The following is a 23,894-nucleotide window of genomic DNA, read 5'->3' as shown; positions in this document are numbered from 1 at the left end:
CCTGCTTGGCCCCGGAGGATGGCTGGTTAGTCAAAGACGGGTAAGATTCCTCAAGGGAGGAACAACCTAACACAGGCACAGTCGCAGAGGGGCCATCAGGAGAGAACTTGGGGGTCAACAGAGGTGGGGCACAGAACCTCACCCCCCCAACATTGCAGGGGCTTGAACACTCGCCCCTTCTGAAGGAGGTCTCCTGCCTCATGGCTGCTTCGCGCTTCCCATGCCAGCTCAAATCGGGACCCAGGCAACGTACAGAGACTTGGCCCAGCTTAGATTGAGACCCAGGCAACAGAGAGTTGGCTGATGGCAGCTGCCCTATATCTAAATCCAGAAATGCTCAGGGCTTTCTCAAGGATGCAAAATAATCCTTTCCATTAATATTTACTGAGTAAACTAAGATTGTTGTTATTTAATGAGTATTAAATTTGACAGTAAAATAGTCAAGTTTTCAGATTAATTTAAATTGGCTAATTGAAAATAAGTAAATATTCAAGAAAATGCAATTGTACAAAAGCTGTTCCTAAAGTATTAACCAAAATTTCTATTGATAGTTCATTTCATGGTAAAATTACTTAACATGCAATGAACCTAAAGCAGTCATATTTTTGTGCAAAAAAATAAAAATTAAAGTCATCAAGACTGCATTATAAAAATTTTCCAAAAGCCTCCTAATAAATAAATAAAAAAGGGGGATAGTGGAAAAATACCATGTAAGAAAAAATATCCTGTAAGTAAATTACATCTAGAAAAAATTTTTTACTTTGAAAATTAATTTTCATACAGCAGGACACCCATGAAAAACATATATGGTGTCAAAATAAGCCAAAGGAAAATTGTTTGGGCAAAAAATAAAGGATCCCAAGTAAAATTTATAGAAAAGATTCCTCTATTAACTTTTGGTCGAGAATGTGTTTGTATATTTTCAGAAAACAACTCCTAGACCATGTGGACTCCTGCAACAGAGAGGAATTAACAGGAATGCTCCAGCCATGAAGACATTTGGCCCTTGGGCATTTAGAAAAATAACCGACCTTGTAAAATAGCAAATAGATTCAACTTTAGCAAAACCCATCCAGGTTCACTATCAACGCCTAGAAATGGCCAAAAAACCTCCAGACCCAGACTCGCTCCTTCCCTACGGGGACAGCATCTTAACCAGAGGGATGCTTACCTACGCTCTAACCAGAGCCAGAGGTATGGGTATCAAACCGGGTGCAGAGCAAAGCATTGCAAGGGAAGGTTCAAACTTTTTTTAACCTCCTCTGGATTTCCCTGAGAGTATACCTGGTTTGCATAGAGGTTGACATCGATAAAAATAATGGCTCTGCCTCTCCTCCCCAAAAGATGTCAAGAGCCACACACGGTGGGCATACAAAGCCCACGGGAGGAACCAGGTCAATGTCTCCCCGGTTGGTTAAGGCCCACTCCCTTCTCTTAAACAGAGAGGGAGGAGATGTCAGGAGCCAAGAGTCAATGACAAATTAATTCTAACATTATTTTAGTAAGCTAATGAAACAGAACCTCATGGAAACTTGGTCCTCACCATTGGCTTACTTCCTCATGCCTGAGGACAAAGCATTCTTCGCATAGCTGCCCTTCAACCGCCCCATCCTTTATCTTTAGTCAACACCCTTTAAGACCTTAGCCAAATTATCTAAGTCCACATGATCCGCTCAGCCCCTATCCCTCCTAGACATCTCCCCTTCTAGAACTTCCTCATATACCCCCTCCCCTGCCTGCAGCCCCTGCTGGCAAGCACTGATAGGTCCACAGTTCACTCCCCACGCCCCACCTCCCACTCCCTGACTTGGATATAAGGCACCGCTGTAAGAATAAAAATTTGAGGCTTGATCAGAACCCATTTGTCTTGCCTCCATTCTCCACGTCCCTTGTTTGTTTCTCTCTCTTAGGTTCGTCTCTGGTGTCCGTGTTGTTGCCCCGCGGGTCGGGGCAGGATATATGCACCCCTTCGTAGCAGCACAATTTACCATAGCTAAGATTTGGAAACAGCCTAAGTGCCCATCAGCAGATGAGTGGATTAAAAAACTGTAGTACATCTACACCAGTGGTCCGCAAACTCATTAGTCAACAGAGCCAAATATCAACAGTACAACGATTGAAATTTCTTTTGAGAGCCAAATTTTTTAAACTTAAACTTCTTCTAACGCCATTTCTTCAAAATAGACTTGCCCAGGCCATGGTATTTTGTGGAAGAGCCACACTCACGGGGCCAAAGAGCCGCATGTGGCTTGCGAGCCGCAATTTGCTGACCACGGATCTACACAATGGAATACTAGGCTGCAGTAAAAAAGAAGGAATTCTTACCATTTGCAACAGCATGGATGGAACTGGAGAGCATTATGCTAAGCGAAATAAGCCAGTCAGAGAAAGATAAATATCACATGATCTCACTCATTTGTGGAATATAATGAACAACATAAACTGATGAACAAAAACAGATCCAGAGACAGAGAAGCATCAATCAGAGGAAAGGTGGGGGGAGGGGGAGTAAGGGGGAGATATGAACCAAAGGACTTGTATGCATGCATATAAGCCTAACCAATGGACACAGACACCAGGGGGGTGATGGCATGAGTGGGCGTGTCGGGGGCAATGGGGGGATAAGGACACATATGTAATACCTTAATCCATAAAGAAGAAAAAAAGGAAGGTCAAACTCTTTAGAACAAGACTGAACATTTTTAAAACATTTGTGCAATAATAGCAGTAATAATATTAGACATAGAATAATCACGTTGGTAGCTCTAACTTGCTTTAAAAAGTGGACGTATTAAAGAATTGGGCATAGCCTTAGCCAGTTTGGCTCAGTGATAGAGCGTCGGCCTGTGGACTGAAGGGCCCAGAGTTCGGTTCCGGACAAGGGCACATGCCGGGGTTGTGGGCTTGATCCCCAGTGGGGGTCGTGCAGGAGGCAGCTGATCAATTATTCTCTCTCATCATTGATGTTTCTACCTCTTTCTCCCTCTCCATTCCTCTCTGAAATCAATAAAAATACATTTTTTTAAAAAAGTTTTAAAAAATAAAGAATTGGGCTTAAATTAAAAATGTAATGCATAATCATTTCTTAAATTAAAAATACAAATAAGCACAACGAAAAAACATCTAATGTCTCCTCAAATATTACCAACCCAAAGACACTTTTTTCACTAAATAATTTCTAAATGCGTTAGAAAGGCTCGTTCTTCAAAGGATCCTTCTGCAGCTTGCAGCAGCTGAGCCTCATGCATCCCTTCACTCCCTGAGTTCACCTCTTAGATTGCTGAACCCGCTCCAGTGGGGCACCCTGCAGTGCTCAGTGCCTGAGTCATCACCACCAGAATGGTATGTGCCAGGCACGTGTGAAGATCACCTCCCTGACGCCTCTCCACAGTTTGAAGAGGCAGGCGCTGTTCATTGCATCCATGTTAGAAATGAGGAGTCAGTGGCAGAATCACAGTATGAACCCAGGAATTCTTTCTCCATCATCCATGCTCTAAATCTTTAGCGTGTTCCCTAAGGAAAAATAAGTGCATGTACATCTTATCGTGTAACCCTGCAGCCAGGGATAAATAAAAATATGAAAAGTATGAATGTCTCTGCAACTCCTGATAACATAATAGAAACAATGCCACCGTTTTCAATGGTTTGGTGAGTAACTCCTGTTGATTGACTTTCGGTAATAAGTTTGAGTCCATACTTTGGTTTCTGAGGGCCGCAGCTTAACCATTCAGGTGTCAGAACAGTTGGTGGTTGTGCACTTTTTGGAGGACCAAGACACATTGAGAATATGACAAAAGCCAAGACACTTTCCCCCGAGGAATGCACATGGGCACATGTGGTGGCCGTGGGAGCGCATGGCTCCCATCTCCTTCCAGACAACCGTTGCCTGGAGCAGAGTTGATGGACAGTCATGGCTGCTGTCCCCTGTATCCATGGCCGTGCTCACAGCAAAACCACACTTTCCCTGGGGCTGCTCAGAGTCAGTAACAAAACATGCCAGTGCCTTTCTACCCAACACGAGATGCCTCCATCTGCAACTTTTGCCTGGAGACTCTCACCGCCCCCTGCCCCAGCCCATCAGCTTGGATGAGACTTTCTTGGAAACTGTACTGCAGTTTGAGACTTTCAACCCAATCCTTCCTTTCCTTTCTCGCTCCGCATATGAAAGATCTCCATTCTGATCTCCTTCTAACTACTCCTGCTCCCTCTCCTTTATCCTCCATAGGCATTTCCCCATAAATTGATTTTGCCTAATCCTGTCTTATGTCTGTTTCTTGGGGACCTGGGATGATACTCACAAGCATGTAAAATGTTATATGGACCTTACAGCCCATTTGTGGATCCCTTGGAGTGTAAGAACACCAGGTTAAGAACCTCTGCAGATGGTACAATGCAAATCAAATGAAAGATAAATGCTAAGTCAATATCTGCATTATTCTGCTCTTAAAAGAATTTAGCCAACGAACTAAAAAACACATATAATCCCAAAGTAAAACAATTAACTATACTTAAATACTGGTTAAATTATGGAAAATTGTTACTTTTTAACAATCTAATGGAAAACATGAGAACCACAGAAACAGCATTAAAAAAAATATTTTTAATGTTTTCTTAAAAACTAGCTTTCTGCAAAGAGCATGGGACCCTATAATGCTGAAGCCTGAAATCAAAACCTGGCTTGTCTGGGCTTGCTGAGTTATCTCCTATAAGTTGCTTTACCTTTCTGGCCTAAAATTGCCTTGTCTCTAAAATGAAGGAGTTGAACTAGGTAATTTCTAAGAAACCTTTCAATTCTTAAGATTGTATGATAATATATGTTTCTCTCTGATGCATAATTAATAAATAGTGCCAGGGAGATAAAATTAATTCTAAGGCAAATAGAATAATATGAATAATGCTATATTCAGAAGAAATGAATGGTAACTATAATTTTATTTGAAGTCCCCTTAAGATTTGGCTCCTGACTCCTTTTTTCAGCCTTACAAACTATGTTTCAGCAGAACCTTCCTTGTTCCTCGTTCCTCCAAAAGTCATTCCTGCCTCTAGGGCTGTTGTATCTGCTTGGAAAGTAGTCTGGCAGCTTTTCAAGTGGCTTTTTCCTTCCCATAATTCAGGTCTTAGTTCAAATGTCACCTCCACCAAAATACCTCATATGACCATTCTGTCCAAAATAACCGTGCCCCTTTGCCCAACTATTTATTTATTTATTTTGCAGCAGAGCAAGCAAGAATTTATTGACCACAGCAAAAACAAGGAAGGGCATAGAAGAAGTAACAGGAGAGCATAGCCTGGGCTGCTTTGGCTCACTGGGAAGTCAGAGAAAAGAGGACCTTGGAGAGAGGTTCAGTTGGGCTAGCCTGGGATGAGCTGCCACTGCCCACTGTTTCCCTGGTTATAAGTCTCATGGGGTCTCTTAGAGTTTAGGGGATACATGCCTGTGGGGAAGGGAATGGAATGGGCATGCTTCCCAGGGGGATAGTGTGCCTCCCCAACCTCCTTTATCAGAATGCCTTTTTCCTATCAGCAGTTACCACAATTTCATTGTTTGGTTGTCTACTTCTCCCCATTAGAATAGAATATCTATGGTGCAAACATTTCATCTGTCTTCTTGACCATTATATTCCCTAGAATGATGCCTAGAATATAGGAAGCACTCAATAAATGTTTGTTACATGAACAAATGAGTGAGCAAATAAATATTCACATGCTAAAAAAAACCCATACATTTTAATATTTAAAGAGTGAAAGCCCCAGCTGGCGTGGCTCAGTGGTTGAGCATCGATCTGTGAACCAGGAGGTCTGGATTTGATTCCCAGTCAGGGCACATGTCCCGGGTTGTGGGCTTGATCCTCCAACTGGGGCATGCAGGAGGCAGCCGATCAATGATTCTCTCTGATCATTGATGTTTCTATCTCTCTTCCTCTCTGAAATCAATAAAAATATTTTTTTAAAAGAGTGAAAGGAGTTATAAAAATCATCTCCCATTCAATTTTTATTCAGGGTCATATAGAAGCAGAATATAAACTTGGCTTTGTGTGTTGTTTTTCACAATCAGAGAAGATAATTAAAATGTGAGCCAGAAGTAGCATTAGTATTAGCTTTTGGCTGGGATTTCCCTATTGGAGGTAAGTGGAAGTGTATGTTGATCAATACCAAGATTGCATTCTAACTAAGTGAGCAAAAATACTAAATTACTTAGCTTTTAAAATTTGGAAACAAGCAAGTATCAAAATAATTTTATTGACTTCCAAAGAATTGAAAAACACAATGCCTAATGATAAAATCATGAAATACCTCTATGAAAATTTAATTACTATAGAAAGGTTATATGAGAATGAGTCATAGATGTTTAAAGAAACAAATTTTTTATAAGATAATCCTTTCACTGAATTTGACGTCATAAAGTCCAAGAAACAGATGAGTATAAGACAATTCTCTATTTTCCATGATAGAACCAGGTTTTGGCTCACAAAGAAGAAGCAAAAAGCATAAACGTTTTGGAGCTTCATAAATTCTGTCTTTGATCCTTACCAACTATGGCTTTGAGCAATTCACTTAGTTGTTCTAGGCATTCATTTACAATTTGTAAAATGTGGTTAGTAATGTATGTTTTGCATCATTAGTAATACTGTTTTTAGAGTATCATAATATTCTAAGCACTGAATGTGGGACTAGGCACATGTGAGATAATAATGACAACTAAGCTGGACAATGTAAGTCTGTGGTGCTTCTGGAGTATGTGTGTGAGAGGGGCGAGATATCAGAACTACCTCTGCACGCCCATTTCCCTCACCAAAAACTGGATACTACCGCCTCCTTTGTGGAAATACATAATCTGTACAATTGAAATGGACTGAAATATTTTGAAATTAGGCCTTTTTCCAATCTAGAAAGACAAGTGTGGCAAACAGCATCTAGAAGAATCTTTTAACCATCTATGTTAAAAAATAGAAATTTGCCCACATAATGAAAGTTTACTTGAAATTAAATTCTTCTATGCTATTATCTTCAATACTATCAGTCTCATTTTTTAAAAAGCTATAAACTATCATTTAGGATATATGAAATGATGCACATTAGACAATAATTCATAAAGTGGTCAACAAATTTCATTTAGAATCTGTCATGCTCATGATTCTATAAAAACAAAAAGTCAATCATTGACTCAATTTTCACTATTCATTCATTCAACAAATATTTATTAAAAGAGCTGTTATATTTTTAAAACTGCTTTGATAAAGAATTTTAAAAGAGCCCCATTATCAAAAGCAAAAATTTGGTAATGGTAGTATTAAAAATAAATAATTGGCTTTTGTTCACCAATGGCTAATTCTATTTTATAGTTTAAAAGTGCTAAAAACATATTGCTTCCCTCAGATTGTTAGCAAAGAAATGTTTTCATCAATTAACATTCTTTGCTAAGAACAGCTTTTCCCAGTGCTATTTATCAAATGGAGTATTATATAAACAGGCCTGTCCAAAGGACAGTTGCTGAGATGTTTTCTTTAATGTCTTAAAGTATACCAATTAGGGCATGCCAGTTCAGAATTACAGCAGAAAACAACCAACAACAAAAACCACATTTCAAATAGATAATTTATTTGGAGAAAAAGTTGCAATGAATAGTCATCCCTGCAATTTAAACGAAAGGCACACTATCCACAAATCTTGCCAGGCTTCCTCTCCATCATTTTGCCCAACATTTACATCCCAGAAGGATTGAAGGGAAAAAACAGGAAGTCAGGAATAGAGTGTTGTGGCAAAAGCGCCCCTCCAACCCCCCCAAATTGTCAGACAACATTCTCCTCACCCAGAGCTATCCTGTGCTTCCACTTCACTCTTTCCTCTTCTACACTATCATTTTATGAGGATCTATATAAAAAGATGCAATAATCGCCAACATTTATTGAGCAATTACTATGAGCCAGGCACTATCTTAAGAGCTTTACCTATTTTGATTCACTTAATTCTCACAATAATGTTTGGGTAACACTGCTATTTTTATTTTGCCAAACAGGAAGCTAAGGTCCAAGATCATACAGCAACTCAGTCGCAGAGACCAGATAAATACCCAGGCAGTCCACAGCACGTGCAACTAATATCTACTCTACTCCCTGTCAGTGAAGGGTGACAACTCACAGGTGGTGCTCCTCAACATGCATAGAAGTATAGAAGTGGATGCACTTCTGCCATGCTTTTTTCTTTTTTAAGTAAACAGCTGCTCCCTTGTTAAGGTAAAGATCATGTTCTAGAGAGAGAGAAAGGGAGGCAAGATATAAGTAGAAATTAAGTGGAGAGGCAGATCTTGGACAAAGAAAAAGGGAAAAGTCTTTTCAAAGAGAGTTTATGGAAAAATGAAAACAAAGAAGGTGATGGAAATAAACTTAAGGGCTACAGCAAAGTGATAAACATTTTCAGTAAATTTCTTTCAAAAGAAAACAAAGTCAAAGATAAATTAAAAACAAACAAACAAACAAACAAAAAGCCAAGATTTAGAATGAGATCATGCTGTAATTCATTTTATAAATGAATTCATCTAAGCCAAGACAAAATTTTAGTCTGACTGGTGCATTTTACAGATCTGTAAGCACAGGGCCAGAGGGATTCAATGCTTTGTTCAAGACTTGAAGAAGCAGGTAGCATGGGTCAGGCTATATCCTGACTCTGAGCTCAGGGCTCTTTCACCGAGTGCATCAGCTTTTAAAACACAGAAGCAGTACTCAATAGGTTTTGACTCAATTCCAAGAACATAAAAAATAACTACAGTGATTATATATTGACGATTAAATACAAAATACCTAATGTTATCATCTTCCCAATAGTTAAATAAAAAGCATACATAACCATTAGAACCCCCACGGGGGAGGGAGGTAAATAAATAACATTGTAGAAGAGCAGTGTAGATAACATAGTCATTTATACATGCAAGGAAGAGAATTCTTGGTATAACTGCATATTAGTTTCCTCTATTGTTTTATCTCTATAATTGTTTTCAAATTATTATTTTAGTTTGAGAAAATTTAGTCACACATTTTTTGGCAAACAGTGAGATTTCTAAATGATGTTAATTTTTTCTTTATTAAAAGAGATTGATATGGTTGAATGGATAGAGTCTTAGGGTGGTAGTTATATGATTAGTTTTAATGCTGGTCTGCAATCTCTAAGGTTTTTTACAGCTCTCAAATTCTATGACTTTAGGAAATTGATAATTGAAGCAAAAATTGGATTAAAATACTAAATTTAAGTATGTTTGACAAATGAGGTTATGATATACCATTTAACCTGAGTCTATGAGAAAACTGCTATAGTGGTTTCAAAAAAGGGAGATTTACAAGAAGTTAATAAAATGCTGATGATTATGTTATCTATGGTAGTTCAGACTATGTTAGTTAATAAAGAAATTTTTACCTAATGTTAACAAAAAAGGGAAGGAAGCAAAAGGAAAAGTAGGTAGAAAGGAAGAGTCCTTTTCTGAGATAAATTCTTAGATCCTAAAGACCTCTTTCTTTATGGTCAGGTATAGGTACAGCATATTCACACTGCAAGTTCAGAAGTTTACATATTTTACATTTTTTTAAGTTTAAAGGTTAATAATTAATGTTTGTGAGAATAGAGAAGTATATTAAGCCTCATTTTCATAGACGTGGGGCTGAGGCAGTGGAAAAATAAGTGGCTTTTCCAAGGTCAAATAGTAAATCATTAAAAGCCTAGGATTTTGAAATCAGGTTTTCTACCGACCATAAACCACACATTAATTCTGTGTGGGTAGAATATTTTTCCTTTCTCTTATTCTCTACTTTACAACAATTTCCTTGGCCTTCTTTGTATTGTATACTTGTTATTTATGTCTCATTTTACATCATTTGGATGCGTCAAAAGAAGAATACTCTTCTCAATACCAGTCAACATTTCACTGACTTCTCTGAAGTTGGATCACAATAATGATCAGTGTCTGATGATGTTAGAGATTCAAACATGACTTATGGAAGGTAAATGATCTACATGATCTTCAAGACAAAGGAAAAAGCAAAAGAAAAAGATCAGAATCTGGTCTTCCAAAGACTTAATCTTACTACATGGAGTAGACAAGAAGACAAAAACTTAAAAAAAAAAAATAACAAAAACAAACCAAAACAAGAAGGAAAGAATGTACATTTAATTAAAAGATATTGTATAACCAAGGTCTCTAAACATTCTCAACTACATACTTCTATTACTAAACATCCTTGAGCACACACTTCTAAAATTATAAATTCTTTAAATATAATATTGTGTTAACATTATGCAATTATAAAATACAAAAATCCATACGAACATAATATTAATAATTTGAATAAATTTTAGTGAGAGTTAAGTGCTGGAAAATGTTGCATTACCTTGAAAAACTTGGTTTTAATACCTGATCATAGAAGAATTCAAAGTCTAAGTTTAGATTGTTTTTATACTTGAGTATAAGAACTATAATGCTAACATACAGGGTGTCCCAAAAATGTATACACACTTTGAATAATTATTAATTCCAATGAGTTAAATCTGAAAAACATCAATTGAATTATAAAAAAGTGTATGTGTAGCCCGGCCAGTCTGGGTCAGTGGTTGAGCATTGACCTATGAACCAGGAGATCATGGTTCAATTCCCAGTCAGAGCACATGCCCAGGTTGTGGGCTCGATTCCCTAGTTGGGGGCATGCATGAGACAGCCAATCAATGATTCTCTCTCATCATTGATGTTTCTACCTCTCCCTCTCTCTTCCTCTCTAAAATCAATAAAAATAATATTTTTTAAAAGAATATAGGTATATACATTTGTGGGGGACACCATATAGTTACCACAAAAAAAGATATGCAAGTAGTGCAAAATTGGCTTCATGCACTCAATTATGATACTAAAATTTCAATTCCATTCACTAATTACCAAAGGGTTGTAGTTTAGTCTTTTTTTCTAGTCAATTTCTGATTTCCCTGCTAAATTTTCCTTTAATGTTTAACAAATGAGGTCTAAATCCACTGAAATGCCATTAGGAAGATTTTCAATCATGTTAGACAATACTTTCCAAATTAAAATAAAACAAAACAAAACACAAAGTGACTGAGTACTCATATATGAGAATTTTAAGATGATGTACTTGTTATTTTTAATTTTTATTTTTAATAGCCTTATTGAGATCTAATTTACATTCTGTGAAAATATGTTCATTGTTAAGAGTACAATGCAGTTAGTTATTTATAAAATTTATAAAAATGCATTGCGCAACCATCACCATCATTCATTCCATCACATGAAAAACTTCTATCAAAACCATTTGCATCGAATATTCCCCTCCCAGCCCAAGGTAATTACTGATCTGCTATCTGCCTCTATAGTTTTTCCATTTTGGAACTGTTATATAAATGGTATTATGCAAACTGTGTCCTTTTGTGGCTAGCTTTTTTCCTATGGGCATTTTGTAGCATGTATGGGTTACTCATTTATTGTTGAATATTATTCCATTCTGCCACAATCATTAGTTGGTGGACATTTGAATTATTTCTAGTTTTTCTTTTTCTTTTTAAATTCTCATCCATCATATTTTTCCATTGATTTTTAGAGAGAGTGAAAGAGAGAAGGAAAGACTGAGAGAAATATCGATGTGAAAGAAACACATCGATTGGTCGCCTCCTGCACAAGCCCCCACCAGGGTCCAGCTGGGAGGAGCCTGCAACCAAGGTATATGTCCTTGACATGAATCAAACCCAGAATCTTTCAGTCTGCAGGCCGATGCTCTATCCACTGAGACAAACAGACTAGGGCTAGTTTTTTTCTTATTATGAAATAATACTCTTATTATTCATGTAGAAGTCTTTGTGTGGACATGTTTTAATTCCTTACTAAATTACTAAAAGTAGAATTGCTGGGTCATAGGATAAATTTGTATCTATATTTTTAAGAAACTATCTAACAGTTTTTCAAAGTGGATATACCAATCATCAATGTATTAGATTTCCAGTTTTCCCACATTCTTGTCATTGCTTGATATTATCAATCTTTTGCTTATACCCATTCTAGTGGTTGTGTAGTGGTATTGTATTGTGATTAATGAGCATTTCCCTAATGATTAATCAGTTGAGCATCTTTTCATGGGTTTATTAATCACGTGCATAACTTTTGGTGAAATGTCTATTCAAATATTTTGCACATTTTTAATTGAGTTGCTTTCCTTCTTACTTTGATGTTTAGAAGTTCTTTACATTCTAGTTATGTCCTTTATCAATTATGATTAGCAAATATTCTTTCCTAGTCTGTAACTTGACTTTTCATTTTCTTACCGTCTTTGGAAGAACAAAACTTTTATTTTTTATTAAGTCCCATTTATCAATTTCACAATGTGGTATCATATCTAAGAAATCTCTGCTTAAAGCAAAGTCACAGAGATTTTGTATTATGTTTTCTTCCAGAAGTCTTATAAATAGTTCTTAGGTCTATGATGTATATTGAGTTAATTTTTCTGTGTTGTGTAAGAGTATGAGTTCATTCTTTTGCATACGGTTGTCTAATTATCCCAGCAACGTTTCTTGAAAAGACACCCCTTTCACCATTGAACTACCTTGGCATCTTTGTTGAGAATCAATTGACATAAATATAAGGACATATTTCTATACCTCCTTTTCTATTTCATTGACCTAAATGGTTGTAATTATGCTAATACTATATTCTATTTTATCTCTATAGTAAATTTAAAAATTATATATTGAAATTCCTCCTACTTTGTTGTTTTGGGGGATATTTTTATGTATGTTCATTTTAAGATTGGCTGGTCAATTTCTACAAAATGTGATTGCTGGGATTTTGATAGGGATCATATTGAATCTATAGAACAGAGGTCTTATACTTATTTTCTAAAATTTATTCCTAGATAGCACATTCTTTTTCATGTTATTATGAATAAAATTGTGTTCTAAAGTACATTTTCAAATGGATAGTTCCTAGCATATAAAAATACAGTTAATTTTTGTATATTGGTCCTGTATCTTGTGACTTTGCTACATTTTTTATTACTCCTAGTATTATTGTTTGTTTTTAATTTTTTAGGCAGCTTATTTTTGGGGGCATATTTCTTTTCTTTTTTTTTTTTTTTCCTCCCTTGATTTCAGAGAGGAAGGGAGAGAGATAGAAACATCAATGATGAGAGAGAATTATTCATTGGCTGCCTCCTGCACACCCCACAGTGGGGATCGAGCCCGCAACCCAGGCATGTGCCCTTCATGGGAATTGAACCTGGGACCCTTCAGTCCACAGGCTGATGCTCTAGCCACTGAGCCAAACCAGCTGGGGCTGTCTGTTTGTTTTTTAATTGTTTAGAATTTTCCATGTATAGGATCATGTCATCTGTGAATAAAGACAGCTTTAATTTCTTTCCCAATCTATATGCATTTATTTTTTTTCTCTTATTACATTGCTAAAACCTCCCGTACATTGTTAAATGAAAGAGATGAGAGTGGATATCATATTTTTTTCAATCTTAGAGAGAAAGCATTCTGCCTTTTACCACAAATGCAATGTTCAATGTAGGTCTTCTTTTGCTGTTGTTGTTTTTAATTTATTTTTTATTGTTGAAAATATTAAATATGTCCCTCTTTCACCCCCATCCATTGTTCCCCTCCACCTTGCACCCACCCCTAGATATACTTTATCACATACTTATCCCTCCTATTTCTAATTTGTTGAACATTTTTATCATGAATAGATGTTGGATCTGGTCAACTGCTTTCTTGTGTTTAGTCTCATCATTTTTTTATTTTCTTATTTTAAAAATCCATTAAACTACAGAAAAATATAGCAGTTCTTGACATCTAGTTTCTGGCAAAGTAGTGTGCTAGCAGATGTTCCTGACTTGCTCACCCAATCCAACCCCAGAGATGCACAGAAACTGTAACCAGCTGTGTAGAAGTTCTGTGGTGACAGCTGACCTAGTGTATAAAGGAAATGGGGCCCCAGGAATGGAAAGGGTCAGGTACCACGGCTGGAGGACAGGATGAGAAGAGGATTCTTGCATGTGATTGACTTTCTCTCTGCTACTGCTCTAGTCAGCAGTTGCCACCTTTATGAAGCAGATATTGAGCTTTGAAGTTAAGAAAATAATGTCTGGTCGGTGTGGCTCAGTAGTTGAGTGTGGAGCAGCCAATCAATATTTCTATCTCTCTATCCTTATCCCTCCCTCTCTCTCTAAAATCAATTAAAACACATTTAAAAAAAAAAGAATGAGCCCTGGCAAGTGTGGCTTGTTTGGTTGGGCAGCAGCCCACACATGGATAGGTTGCCAGTTCAGTTCCTGGTCAGGGCACATGCCCATGTTAGGGGCTTGATCCCGGGTAGGGGGCATGCAGGAAGCACCCAATAGATGTTTCACTCTCACAATGCTGTCTCTCTCCCTAAAAATCAATAAAAATATATTTTAAAAAAAAGAAAATTTTGAGGTAATATTTTCTGGGAGAACTTCAAAACTAGTATTTTCTGTTGTCGTTAATCCTCACCTGACGATAGTTTTTCCATTAATTTGTAGAGAGAGTGTTAGGGTGAGGGAGAGGCAGAGAAACATTGATGTACATAAGAGAGGGAGACACATCAATTGGTTGCCTCCTGCACATGCTCAGACCTGGGCTGGGGATGGAGACTGCAACTGAAGTATGTACCCTTGACCAGGATCAAACCATGACCCTTCAGTCTGCAAGATGATGCTCTGAGCCATATCAGCTAGAGCTTCAAATGTAGTATTTTAAATAGCATTTAGTATATTGATCATTTGATGTTGGCTTGCCAGGTATCCTGTATTTTCTGACAGCCTTCTTTTGCTTTGAGCTTCACTCAAAACTGGCAGCTGTATGGGTCCTGTCCAGTATTTAGCACACTTTCAACACAGATTCATTTATTAGGACTGCCACCTTAATTTCTGATAGATAGTTTTGCCAGATATACAATTCTTAATTGCAATATTTTTTTTCTATTAACACTTTACATCCTTCACTCCCTTCTAGCTTTTTGTTTTGTTTTTGTTTCTAATAAATCAACTGTTAATTTTATTGTGGTCCCTTTGTACATGATGAATTGTTATTCTCTTGCTGCTTCAAATTTTTTTTTTAATCTTTGGTCTTTCAGCAGACTATGATGTACCTAGTTGTGGCTCTCCTTATGTTTATTCTATTTAGAATTATTGAGTTTCATGGATCTATAGGTTAAAATTTGGAAACTTTTAGGCCATTGATTCATATTTTTTTTCTTTTTAAAAAAATATATTTTATTGATTTTTTACAGAGAGGAAGAGAGAGGGATAGAGAGTTAGAAACATCAATGAGAGAGAAACATCGATCAGCTGCCTCTTGCACACCCCCTACTGGGGATGTGCCCGCAACCAAGGTACATACCCTTGACCGGAATCGAACCTGGGACCTTTCAGTCCGCAGGCCAATGCTCTATCCACTGAGCCAAACCGGTTTCGGCCATAATTTTTTTTCTTGAAACCAGAATATTTTAGATAAAATATTATAGCAATTTGGTACAAAGTCTGGTTTTCCTCCTGAGAGGCTTTTTAAAATTGCTGCAACTTAAATTTCATAATTTGTTTTCTCTGAGTTGTGGGGCCACTGATCACTGATATCTCTGATAAATTTTCCTATTTTATTTTTATTTTTTAGCATGGTTCCTAAAAAATTAGTATAAATCTATAAAATAAATATAAATTTTAATATATTCCTCTGATACCAATGGTGTGGCAAAATTATTCTACCCTAAATAGGCAAATAATTGTTCGTTTTCTCAAAGTTCTTTTCTTGCTCCCAACTTATAAGGAGAACTGAGGGTTGAAGAATATAAGGCTTTGATGTTGTAGAGTGGGGCTAAATAAAGATCTTTTATTCAAACGAGGTTGGCAATATTTGGAATTAGATCATTCACTTTCTATTCTTCGCTTGTTAGAAAATTTTAGATGGTTGTGCTTCATAGTCCAATAAGATGGTCACAATATATGTTTTCTTTTTTGTTGTAAAATATTTGCATAATACTTTAGTGAAACGTTTTGATTGTAAGGAAAAGAGGCTCACTAAAGGCAAACCGAGAAAAGAATGGCTTGGGGGTGATTATAAGAAAAATAAATCTTATGGAATAAAGCATGACGTATATTCTGGCTTCGTGGGGAGAATAGTAACTCAGAAACCATCAGGACCAAGACAGTTGCTCTTTCTGGCTCACTTGTTCTCTCAATTCAAAATTTCCAGAAGAAAAATCTGATTGGCACTGTTAAAGGTTATGGGTCAATGGTCAGCCAATGAATTGGCGACATTTGAAACAGGTCCCCGCTGGGGCAGGTACCATGGTCAGATGCAAGATCATGAAGCATGCAGGGCTGCCTACTTCAAGGGCTATAGATATACGTACTTGGAAACATGTCTGTTATACTTACCAGATGTTTGAAGCCTTTTTGATTTTATGAAGTTGTGAAATTCTCATGATTATACTGTGTTCCAAAAGACAGAGCAACCTGAATGTTTCAGATGGAAAAAATGTAGGTAACCCTTACTTAACCTGTTTGAAAAAGCTGAATTTCAACTGCTTTCCCTCATACACAAAATTTTATAGCCTTAGCTCTAAATGTAACTTCATGCCAAAATACCTGCAACCAGTCTTTATCACACTAGTCCCCTCCCTCATCCAGGGGTCCAGATAAAATCTGAAGCCTTTTCTCTCTTCAGAGGCTATGTGGCAAAAACTTCTACTCGGCTCTGCCACACATGACCTCACTTTTCCACATTGAACCTCTAGCCCCATCTTTTTCTAATTACCTCCCAATTTAACTGATTCCAATTTTTCATTGTTGGAAGTCAAATTCTTCCAAGGACTAAAAGAAAGGATTAATGAAAATTAGCTTTCCTTAGCATGAGAAACACTTCAATAGTCGAGGGAAGGATATGGTCATGACCATGATATGTATCCTATCCTCTAGGGCAGTGGTCGGCAAACTGCGGCTCGCCAGCCACATGTGGCTCACGAGCCGTGGTTTGTCGCTCTGTTGACTAATGAGTTTGCCGACCACTGCTCTAGGGAGAAGGCTCAAACACAAACACAAATACATATTCCGTGGGGCAGAGAGGTTTAAGTGCCACAATAATACACTAAAGCAGAAATCATCCTCTCTGGAGGGAGGTAAAGTAAGGAAAGTCTTTGCAATTGTGTCAAGTAATTATTGGGCTGGGCCTCTAAGGGCAGAAGAAGATTTACATATTCAGTGCTGGGCTGCAGGTGGGGCACAGTGGATTCTGAAATCCTGAGCATAACCTTTGTTAAGCTCTAGCACCCCTTCTCAGGACCAGTTTGTTCACTGCTTTCTCTGCTTAATTTGCAACCGGCCTATGTTTTAACGTTCCTTGGTCCAAACAAACAAAATCCCACTATCAACTAACTTATCAGTGTACTTTTGGGAGTTATTATCTTCACTGCCCTCACCTTCTCTAGAGACATGCTAGAATGAAAAGAGACCGTGTTCCTGCTGCCCCCTTTTCCTCGCTGCCTCTGCTAATATGAAATAAGCATTGACAGTTTTCATAATCATGAATGGTTCAGGTTGACTTCTTTCTGGGATGGTAAGTGAAAAGTTCCCTCAGATTTCTGCTGTTTACATTTGTTCTTGAGGGTGGAGCTCACCAAACTTCCTTTTTTCTAACCTTCCTAACTTGCCCTGGGCCTCTCTACCAGCCCCTCTTCCCACACCTACTTCCCAGTGATTAGACCCACCCAGGTGCTGCAGCCACAAGGTAAAAGCTCCCCTTCTCAAGTAGATCATTTGCATTTCTATAGACCCTCGGGGTGGGAGACAATGGTCTCTACCCTTCACTGGAAATCTGGAATCCAGGCATTGCAATTTGCAAGAGAAGGGCACTTTTTTTTTTTTTTTTTTTTTTTGTAGGAGACAACTTTACTGGCAAAGGAATTTGTATTCTGAGGAAAAAGAGCACCATCTTCACAGATGTTTAGGTTGTTTTCAAACACCAGAACATTGGGGCTAAAAGAAATAGAAGCCTGGAGAAATTACCTTCAGACGGTTTTTAGGTGAAAGAAAATGCCAATATATGAAGATGGATTAGAATAGAAGGGAGGTGCTTTTACAAAAGGTCAGGTATTTAAGGTTGTAGGGGAAAGATTGTAATACATGACCAAGGAGAAATTATAATCAGCAAAGCAAAATGGTGGAGGATAAGAATGACCATGTTTGAAAGCACAAGTGGAGTATGAGCGTCGAAGAGAAGGGTGGGCACCCCTTCTCAGCCAGATGCAGTGTAAAAATTGAGACTGAGGTTTAGTAAAATTAAATTGAGGAAGCTCATGGTGGATGCCTCAATTAAGTATAAAGCAAACTTGTAACTGGACAACCAAGGGGTCCGGGCTACCTGTCACTACTTGACCAAATATGCAGAGACAGGGTTGAATCATATTTGAGCGTTTATTCCAATATTGCCGGCAGCATGGGAGAGCAGCAGGTCATCCACAAAAATCTGCTCTGCACCCTATCATAAACGAGTTGCTTATGTTGGATAGAAGAACAAAGATTAAGTGGGGAAGTAGGAATTACAGGCATGGGAAAGTAGGCGCAGGATAATCAGCACAAGCTACAAGTCATGTGGGCTGGGGGAGAGAAGGGGCTTGCAGGAGGGTGGGCACGTCTGGACCAGATTACATGTAATAGGGGCAGGGGTTGTAAATAGCAGGTGCCTCCAGGACTAGATTGTTTTGGCCACGAGGTTGTAAATCTTTCCATAATGATAGGTGGTTCTTGGAAGGAGGATGGACTGCATTCTGATGCTGGCTCCCATGTCCCAGGGCCTACAATTCCCAGGCAGGTTAGAATGTGCTTTCTCTAATCAGTACAGAACCATCATGGTTAACAGAGCATGATTAATATTTCTTATAATTGTAGCTGGTCCCCAATATTCTCTTTCTGCCCCTAACAAATTCATTTGCAGAACTGGAAGAAGACCAAGAGTACAGTGAGGGTTTAAGGACAGCAGAAACAGGACAGGTTTGGGACAAGCACCCTGGATAAGTGTCCTGGATAATCACCCTACTGATAAGAAAAAGATTTTAGAGCATCAATGAAGACCCAGTCAAGGCTGAAAAGCATAAACTTTTAGTGGAACAAAATTGTTTAACTTTATTCAACAATGCTTGGTAGTATAGGAGCAAGTTCAAAAGAAAGCTGTCAAATGAGCATAAAGATTGTGAAAAAAATAATGTTAAATGGAAACATTTTAGGGACATTACTCATGGTGGATTTTAGTAACATTTTAAATTACAAACATGAAATATATGATATCAAAACACTCTTCAAACATATGACCTGAGAATAACACAGAAAGAAAAGATTACTGGAGTAAAAAGATCAATTGGTTCTTGTTTTCTTCTTTCTATGCTAGCTCAAGGCAAGAAAAAAGGAAAGTTTTTTTTCTTTCCATTGGACACATCTTCCTTTCATGCAGTATTATTACATTTTTTAAAAAACCAAATCATTGATATCTTGTTAGTGTATCAGGGAATAAAAACTTTACACTTCTCTTACTAATCTTTGAATAGAACTAAAATAAGAATGTACTCACCAAGGAAACTAGTAAAAATCTATATAAAGAAACCCATTTTACTCTTAGTAAATGTTAACTCCAGCTTATTACTCTAACCTGATTTCCCCCACTCAAAACTAGAGCTTGTGGCCCTAGCCGGTTTAGCTCAGTGGATAGAACGTTGGCCTGAGGACTGAAGGGTCCCAGGTTTGATTCTGGTCAAGGGCACTGCCTGGGTGGTGGGCTTGATCCTCAGTGGGGAGGCATGCAGGAGGCAGCTGATCAATGATTCTCTCTCATAGTTGATGTTTCTATCTCTCTCTCCCTCTCCATTCCTCTCTGAAATCAATAAAAATATTTAAAGAAAACTAGAGCTTGTGTATGGTGAAGGCCTGGGGGTGGCAGATATAGAGTGGAGGGGGTAAATGGGGAAAAAGAGGGGACTTCTGTAATACTTCCAACCATAAAGGTAAATTTAAAAAAAACTAGAGCTTGCATGTTAGAAGTTTGTTTGTTTTTTAGTATAATTTACTAAATCTGCAGTTTTAGTTCCTGTTGAACCTAAGGAGTAGCCTGACCTTAAGACATCCTGCCCCAGGAAGTCAGCTGACAAACAACCAGGAGGCCCACTCGTGGAGCTGACCATAAAGATCCATAATCAAAGCCTACGGGAAGGTGCCCTGCACATCCTACACAAAATCTTATTCTATGAAATAAAATAACTTTCTTGATTAAATAACATATAATGAATTATACTTCTCCACGAGTTGGGAAACAGGATGTATGCCTTAAAATAAAGGCCTGGTTAGTCATGCTTGCCTTAAACCCCTAACATCCTTTTTTGAGCACATTGTAGAAACAGGTTGTTCTGGATGCTGCCTGGGTCTGGGGTGACTTGATTACAAGACTTCAGATGACATTAAAAACCTATATCAGGACAAGCAAGAATACTGCCTGAAGGTCCACAGCCCCCTTCCTTGATTTCTTTGTTCTGCTTTCCCTCTCCTTCCTGATAAAAACCCTTGCCTACACGGAGATGTTAAGATGGTTTTTCAGGACAAGAGTCTGCCATCTTCTCAGGTTGCCGAAACTTGAATAAACCATTTTCCTTCTTACCAGCACCTATTTCACGAGTTTGGCTTTCACTAAGGCAGGTAGCCAAATATGCGTTTGTATTCATTACTACCTTAAAAGTGAGTCTTATTTATAAAAAGTTGCATTTTTTCCATTTCCCCATAAACAAACACCAAAAAGTCAGAAATAAAAAACATAATGATCTAATTTCCATGATGGCAAACGAGCCACCATTCCATGGCCCCTGATAATTCCTTCCCAATTTGGGAAATGCTTAGGGGGAACACTCATATGCTCAGCTGTTTTGTTCTGCAGTCCAACCTTGCATAGGATTATCGACTAAGTTCAATTTTACTACAAATTGTGAGAAATATTTTTCTAATCAAGGAGCCGAATTAATAATTCTTATCTATATTTATAATCTTCAAATACAGTAAGATAAAAAAAACAACAAAGCATATTATCTAATTTAAAACTCAGGACAATAATTAGACATATATAGCTTGTACACACATTAATCTGTTTCTCTCAACAAGATATTTATAATTTCCAAAATTCTATTACCTTTTTCTCACAATATGGTCCCTCCAACTTGAGGGGCAGTAACATAAACATAGTCTTCTTACTAAAGAGATTAGTATACCATAAGAAGGAACCTAAGAATATTGGTGGCTATATGATTGAGCAATATAATGCTTGAAAGCCTAATGTAATCATGAAGTTCCACTTTAATAGCCAGTATCTAAATATGAAAGTTATTTAAAAAAAATTGGTATTGACAAATGAACACAAAGTAACTTTAAATCAAAGGTTGTTATTAAAGCACGTGATTTTTGTGTGCACTGATTCCATGGCTCAGTGTTATCAGATTTAGAGATAAACTGGAAAATACCCAGAAAATAAAATCCATCAACTGTAATCTATTTCCTTTACTCTCTTGTGAAATCATTAGAAGTATGGATTTACTCTGTCATCCGTGTCTTTCCCCACCTATAACCTTTTAAGGGAAAGAGCAAACACCTGTCAAGCTCATAGTGCAGAATGCACACACAGATGGGTGTTTAATAAATATCTTTCAACAGAGAGATTAGAGGTTTGCTTTGGGAAGCAGGGAACACATTATCTTAAGTGTTGAGTTGATGACATCCATTCTACAATACTTCAGCCTGTTTCTTTACCGAAATATCATTCAAAGGGAATCCTTTCTTGAGTATCCTTTAGGTAGGGCTATAAGTTTGAAGAGCCAGATCAGCCCCAGGGAAGGGCGAGTGGTTGGCATGAACAAGGAAAATTCAGGAGTTTCAGTGACGACAGGAAGCAGCGATTTAAGGGATGCGGTGCAAACTCACCTGGAGACGCAGAAGCTGCACGCATGTCAAGGATCAAAGGGCATAACCTTTGGGGCTCCCCAGCCACGGGGAAAGTGGAACACTCACTCCTAGGCTCTTACATTCAAATATTCGTCTAGGGGGGGCTCAGCTGTTCCTACTTCTGACGCCAGGGGACAAACCCTACCTTTCACAGGTGGCACTGACAGAGAGGCAAAGCACAAGCTGCTCCAGGTTTCAGAGCCAGCTCCCGGGAATCCCCCAGTACTTCTTTCCCCGACCGCCTCCCGCGCCCCAAACCACAGACCCCTTCACCCGCACTCCGCACCTTCTCCAGGCCCTCGCCCTCTTCACAGCATCGGTCTCTATGGCGACCTGAAACCGCAGTTCCCATTGGCCCGTTCAATATGAGGGCCGGGCCAATAGGGAGGGCCAGCCTTTTCTTCCCGACCAATAGGGTTGGCGGAGGCCAGGTCCGGAGACGGCGGCGTGCTGACGTTCCCGGGAGTTCGGGGCTGGCTGGGCAGGCGGGCTGGCGGCTGGGCGGGCGGCGGCGGCGGCCTCTGGGCAGTAGAGGGGGCTCCGGGGCTGAGTCTGTGTGGTTGCCGGTCGCGGAGGCGGCACCATGGGCACGGGGTAGAGGGGCAAGTTGGCCACCGCCGCCGCCGCCGGGGGTGGTGGGAGAGCCGCTTCGGGGGAGGGGGCGGGTGGGGGAGGGAGGGGGAGGGCGGACGCTCGCCCGCGGCACTTTTTCAATTTTTTCGGGTGCCGCAGCGGCGACCCACCGGCGCTGATGCCCCTCATCCCCGGAGCAACGACGTCCTCTGCCTCGCCTAGAAAGTAAGTGTGCGGGCTCGCGGGAGGGCGCGGAGACTCCTGCCCACGAGGACCTCTGCCCTCGCGCCCCAGCCGGGACCTGCCTGCGAGGGGTGCGGGTCCCTCCCTCCCGTTACTCAGTCCCCACCGCCTCGCAGCCGCCTCGGCTTTCCTGCCCCGCCTCGTGTTCCTGCCCGCACTCGCCTGCCTGCTCCCCTCCCCCCGGCAGGCGCACAAGTTTCACCTCCATTTGCTTTTCCCGGTGATTACTCTTCCTCCCGGTCTCCCTTACACGGCGCGCAGGACCCCTACCCACGTTGGCCTTTTCGGATCCATAGCCCCCCAGCCCCGAACTTGAGCACCACGCCGAGTCCTCCTGGACTTCTGCCCGGAGGTTTCCCCGGCTCCTGCCCGCCTGGCACTCCGCCCTGCGCCCCCGGCACCCTGAGGCGCCCGCCTTCCCCAGCTTTCGGGGCCGTCTGTCCGTCCCTCCTGCCCTCCTCCCCTCCCTCGCACGTTCTCTGCTGCCTGCGCCGCCGTCTCGCGTGTGGCCCCCGAGTCCCGCGCTCCTGCCAGCCCTGCCGGCCCCGCTCCGCCCGGTGCGCCCCGCTCTCCTCGCGGCGTGTGTTCACCTTCCACCCCTCCAGCTCCCAGCCCCGAGCTGCCCCGGCCGTCCTGCGCCGCCGCTTCCTCGTCCTCTCCCTGGCGGCTCGGGTGTCCTTTCCCGGCGCTGGGGCTGCCCGGCCGGCCCTCTTCCCTTTTTCCCTTCCCGGGGAAGCCAGGGGCTGAGCGGCGGGCCGGGATTTGGCTGTGTGCTGGCCGAGTGCGACAAACCGCGAGTGCGGGCAGTAGATGCGCCGCGGCGGCCGTGGCCACTCGGGGCGCAGCAAATAGGCAGGTGTCTGTGTCCGGGTGGGGGTGGGGGACACGCACGCCACCGGCTCTTCGGCTGGCGACAGATTGTGCAGGAATGCGAGGAATGCACCAGAGGCAGAGTCCACAGGGCCCGCCGCGGCTGCTCTAGCGCCTTCCTTGCCCAGCACCCGCCGCGCAGCCAGAGGTCACCGGAGCATCTTGGAAGCTGGTGAGGTTCACTCG

General features: G+C 40.1%; 2 protein-coding genes across 15 annotated transcripts in view; one reads left to right on the top strand and one right to left on the bottom strand.

Annotated features, from left to right (window-relative positions):
- The window catches only part of CCDC148 (coiled-coil domain containing 148), a gene marked incomplete at its 3' end in the record, with an annotated part of 216,997 nt that extends 194,678 nt beyond the window's left edge, over positions 1-22,319 (bottom strand). For 2 of the 5 annotated variants that reach the window (XM_079782908.1, XM_079782913.1), the window contains exon 1: positions 22,168-22,270. Coding sequence is in view for 1 of the 5 variants with exons in the window: in XM_079782909.1 (XP_079639035.1) it covers positions 8,140-8,158 (19 nt within the window). Of the gene's footprint in view, positions 1-8,139; positions 8,180-22,167; positions 22,271-22,308 lie in introns of those variants that run through there. The other 3 variants (XM_079782912.1, XM_079782910.1, XM_079782909.1) reach the window with 3 other exon arrangements.
- A 328-nt stretch (positions 22,320-22,647) lies between these two features.
- Positions 22,648-23,894, top strand: part of PKP4 (plakophilin 4) — a 237,556-nt gene continuing 236,309 nt past the window's right edge. For 2 of the 10 annotated variants that reach the window (XM_079782904.1, XM_079782897.1), the window contains exon 1: positions 22,660-22,820. The gene's annotated coding sequence lies outside the window, so the exon portion shown is untranslated. Of the gene's footprint in view, positions 23,881-23,894 lie in introns of all 10 variants that reach the window. The other 8 variants (XM_079782903.1, XM_079782901.1, XM_079782902.1 and 5 more) reach the window with 8 other exon arrangements.

This window comes from Cnephaeus nilssonii, assembly GCF_951640355.1.
Source record: "Cnephaeus nilssonii genome assembly, chromosome: 10".
NCBI lineage: Eukaryota > Metazoa > Chordata > Mammalia > Chiroptera > Vespertilionidae > Cnephaeus > Cnephaeus nilssonii.
Note: the sequence above shows the minus strand (reverse complement) of the source record. Positions and strands in the feature narration are given on the sequence as shown.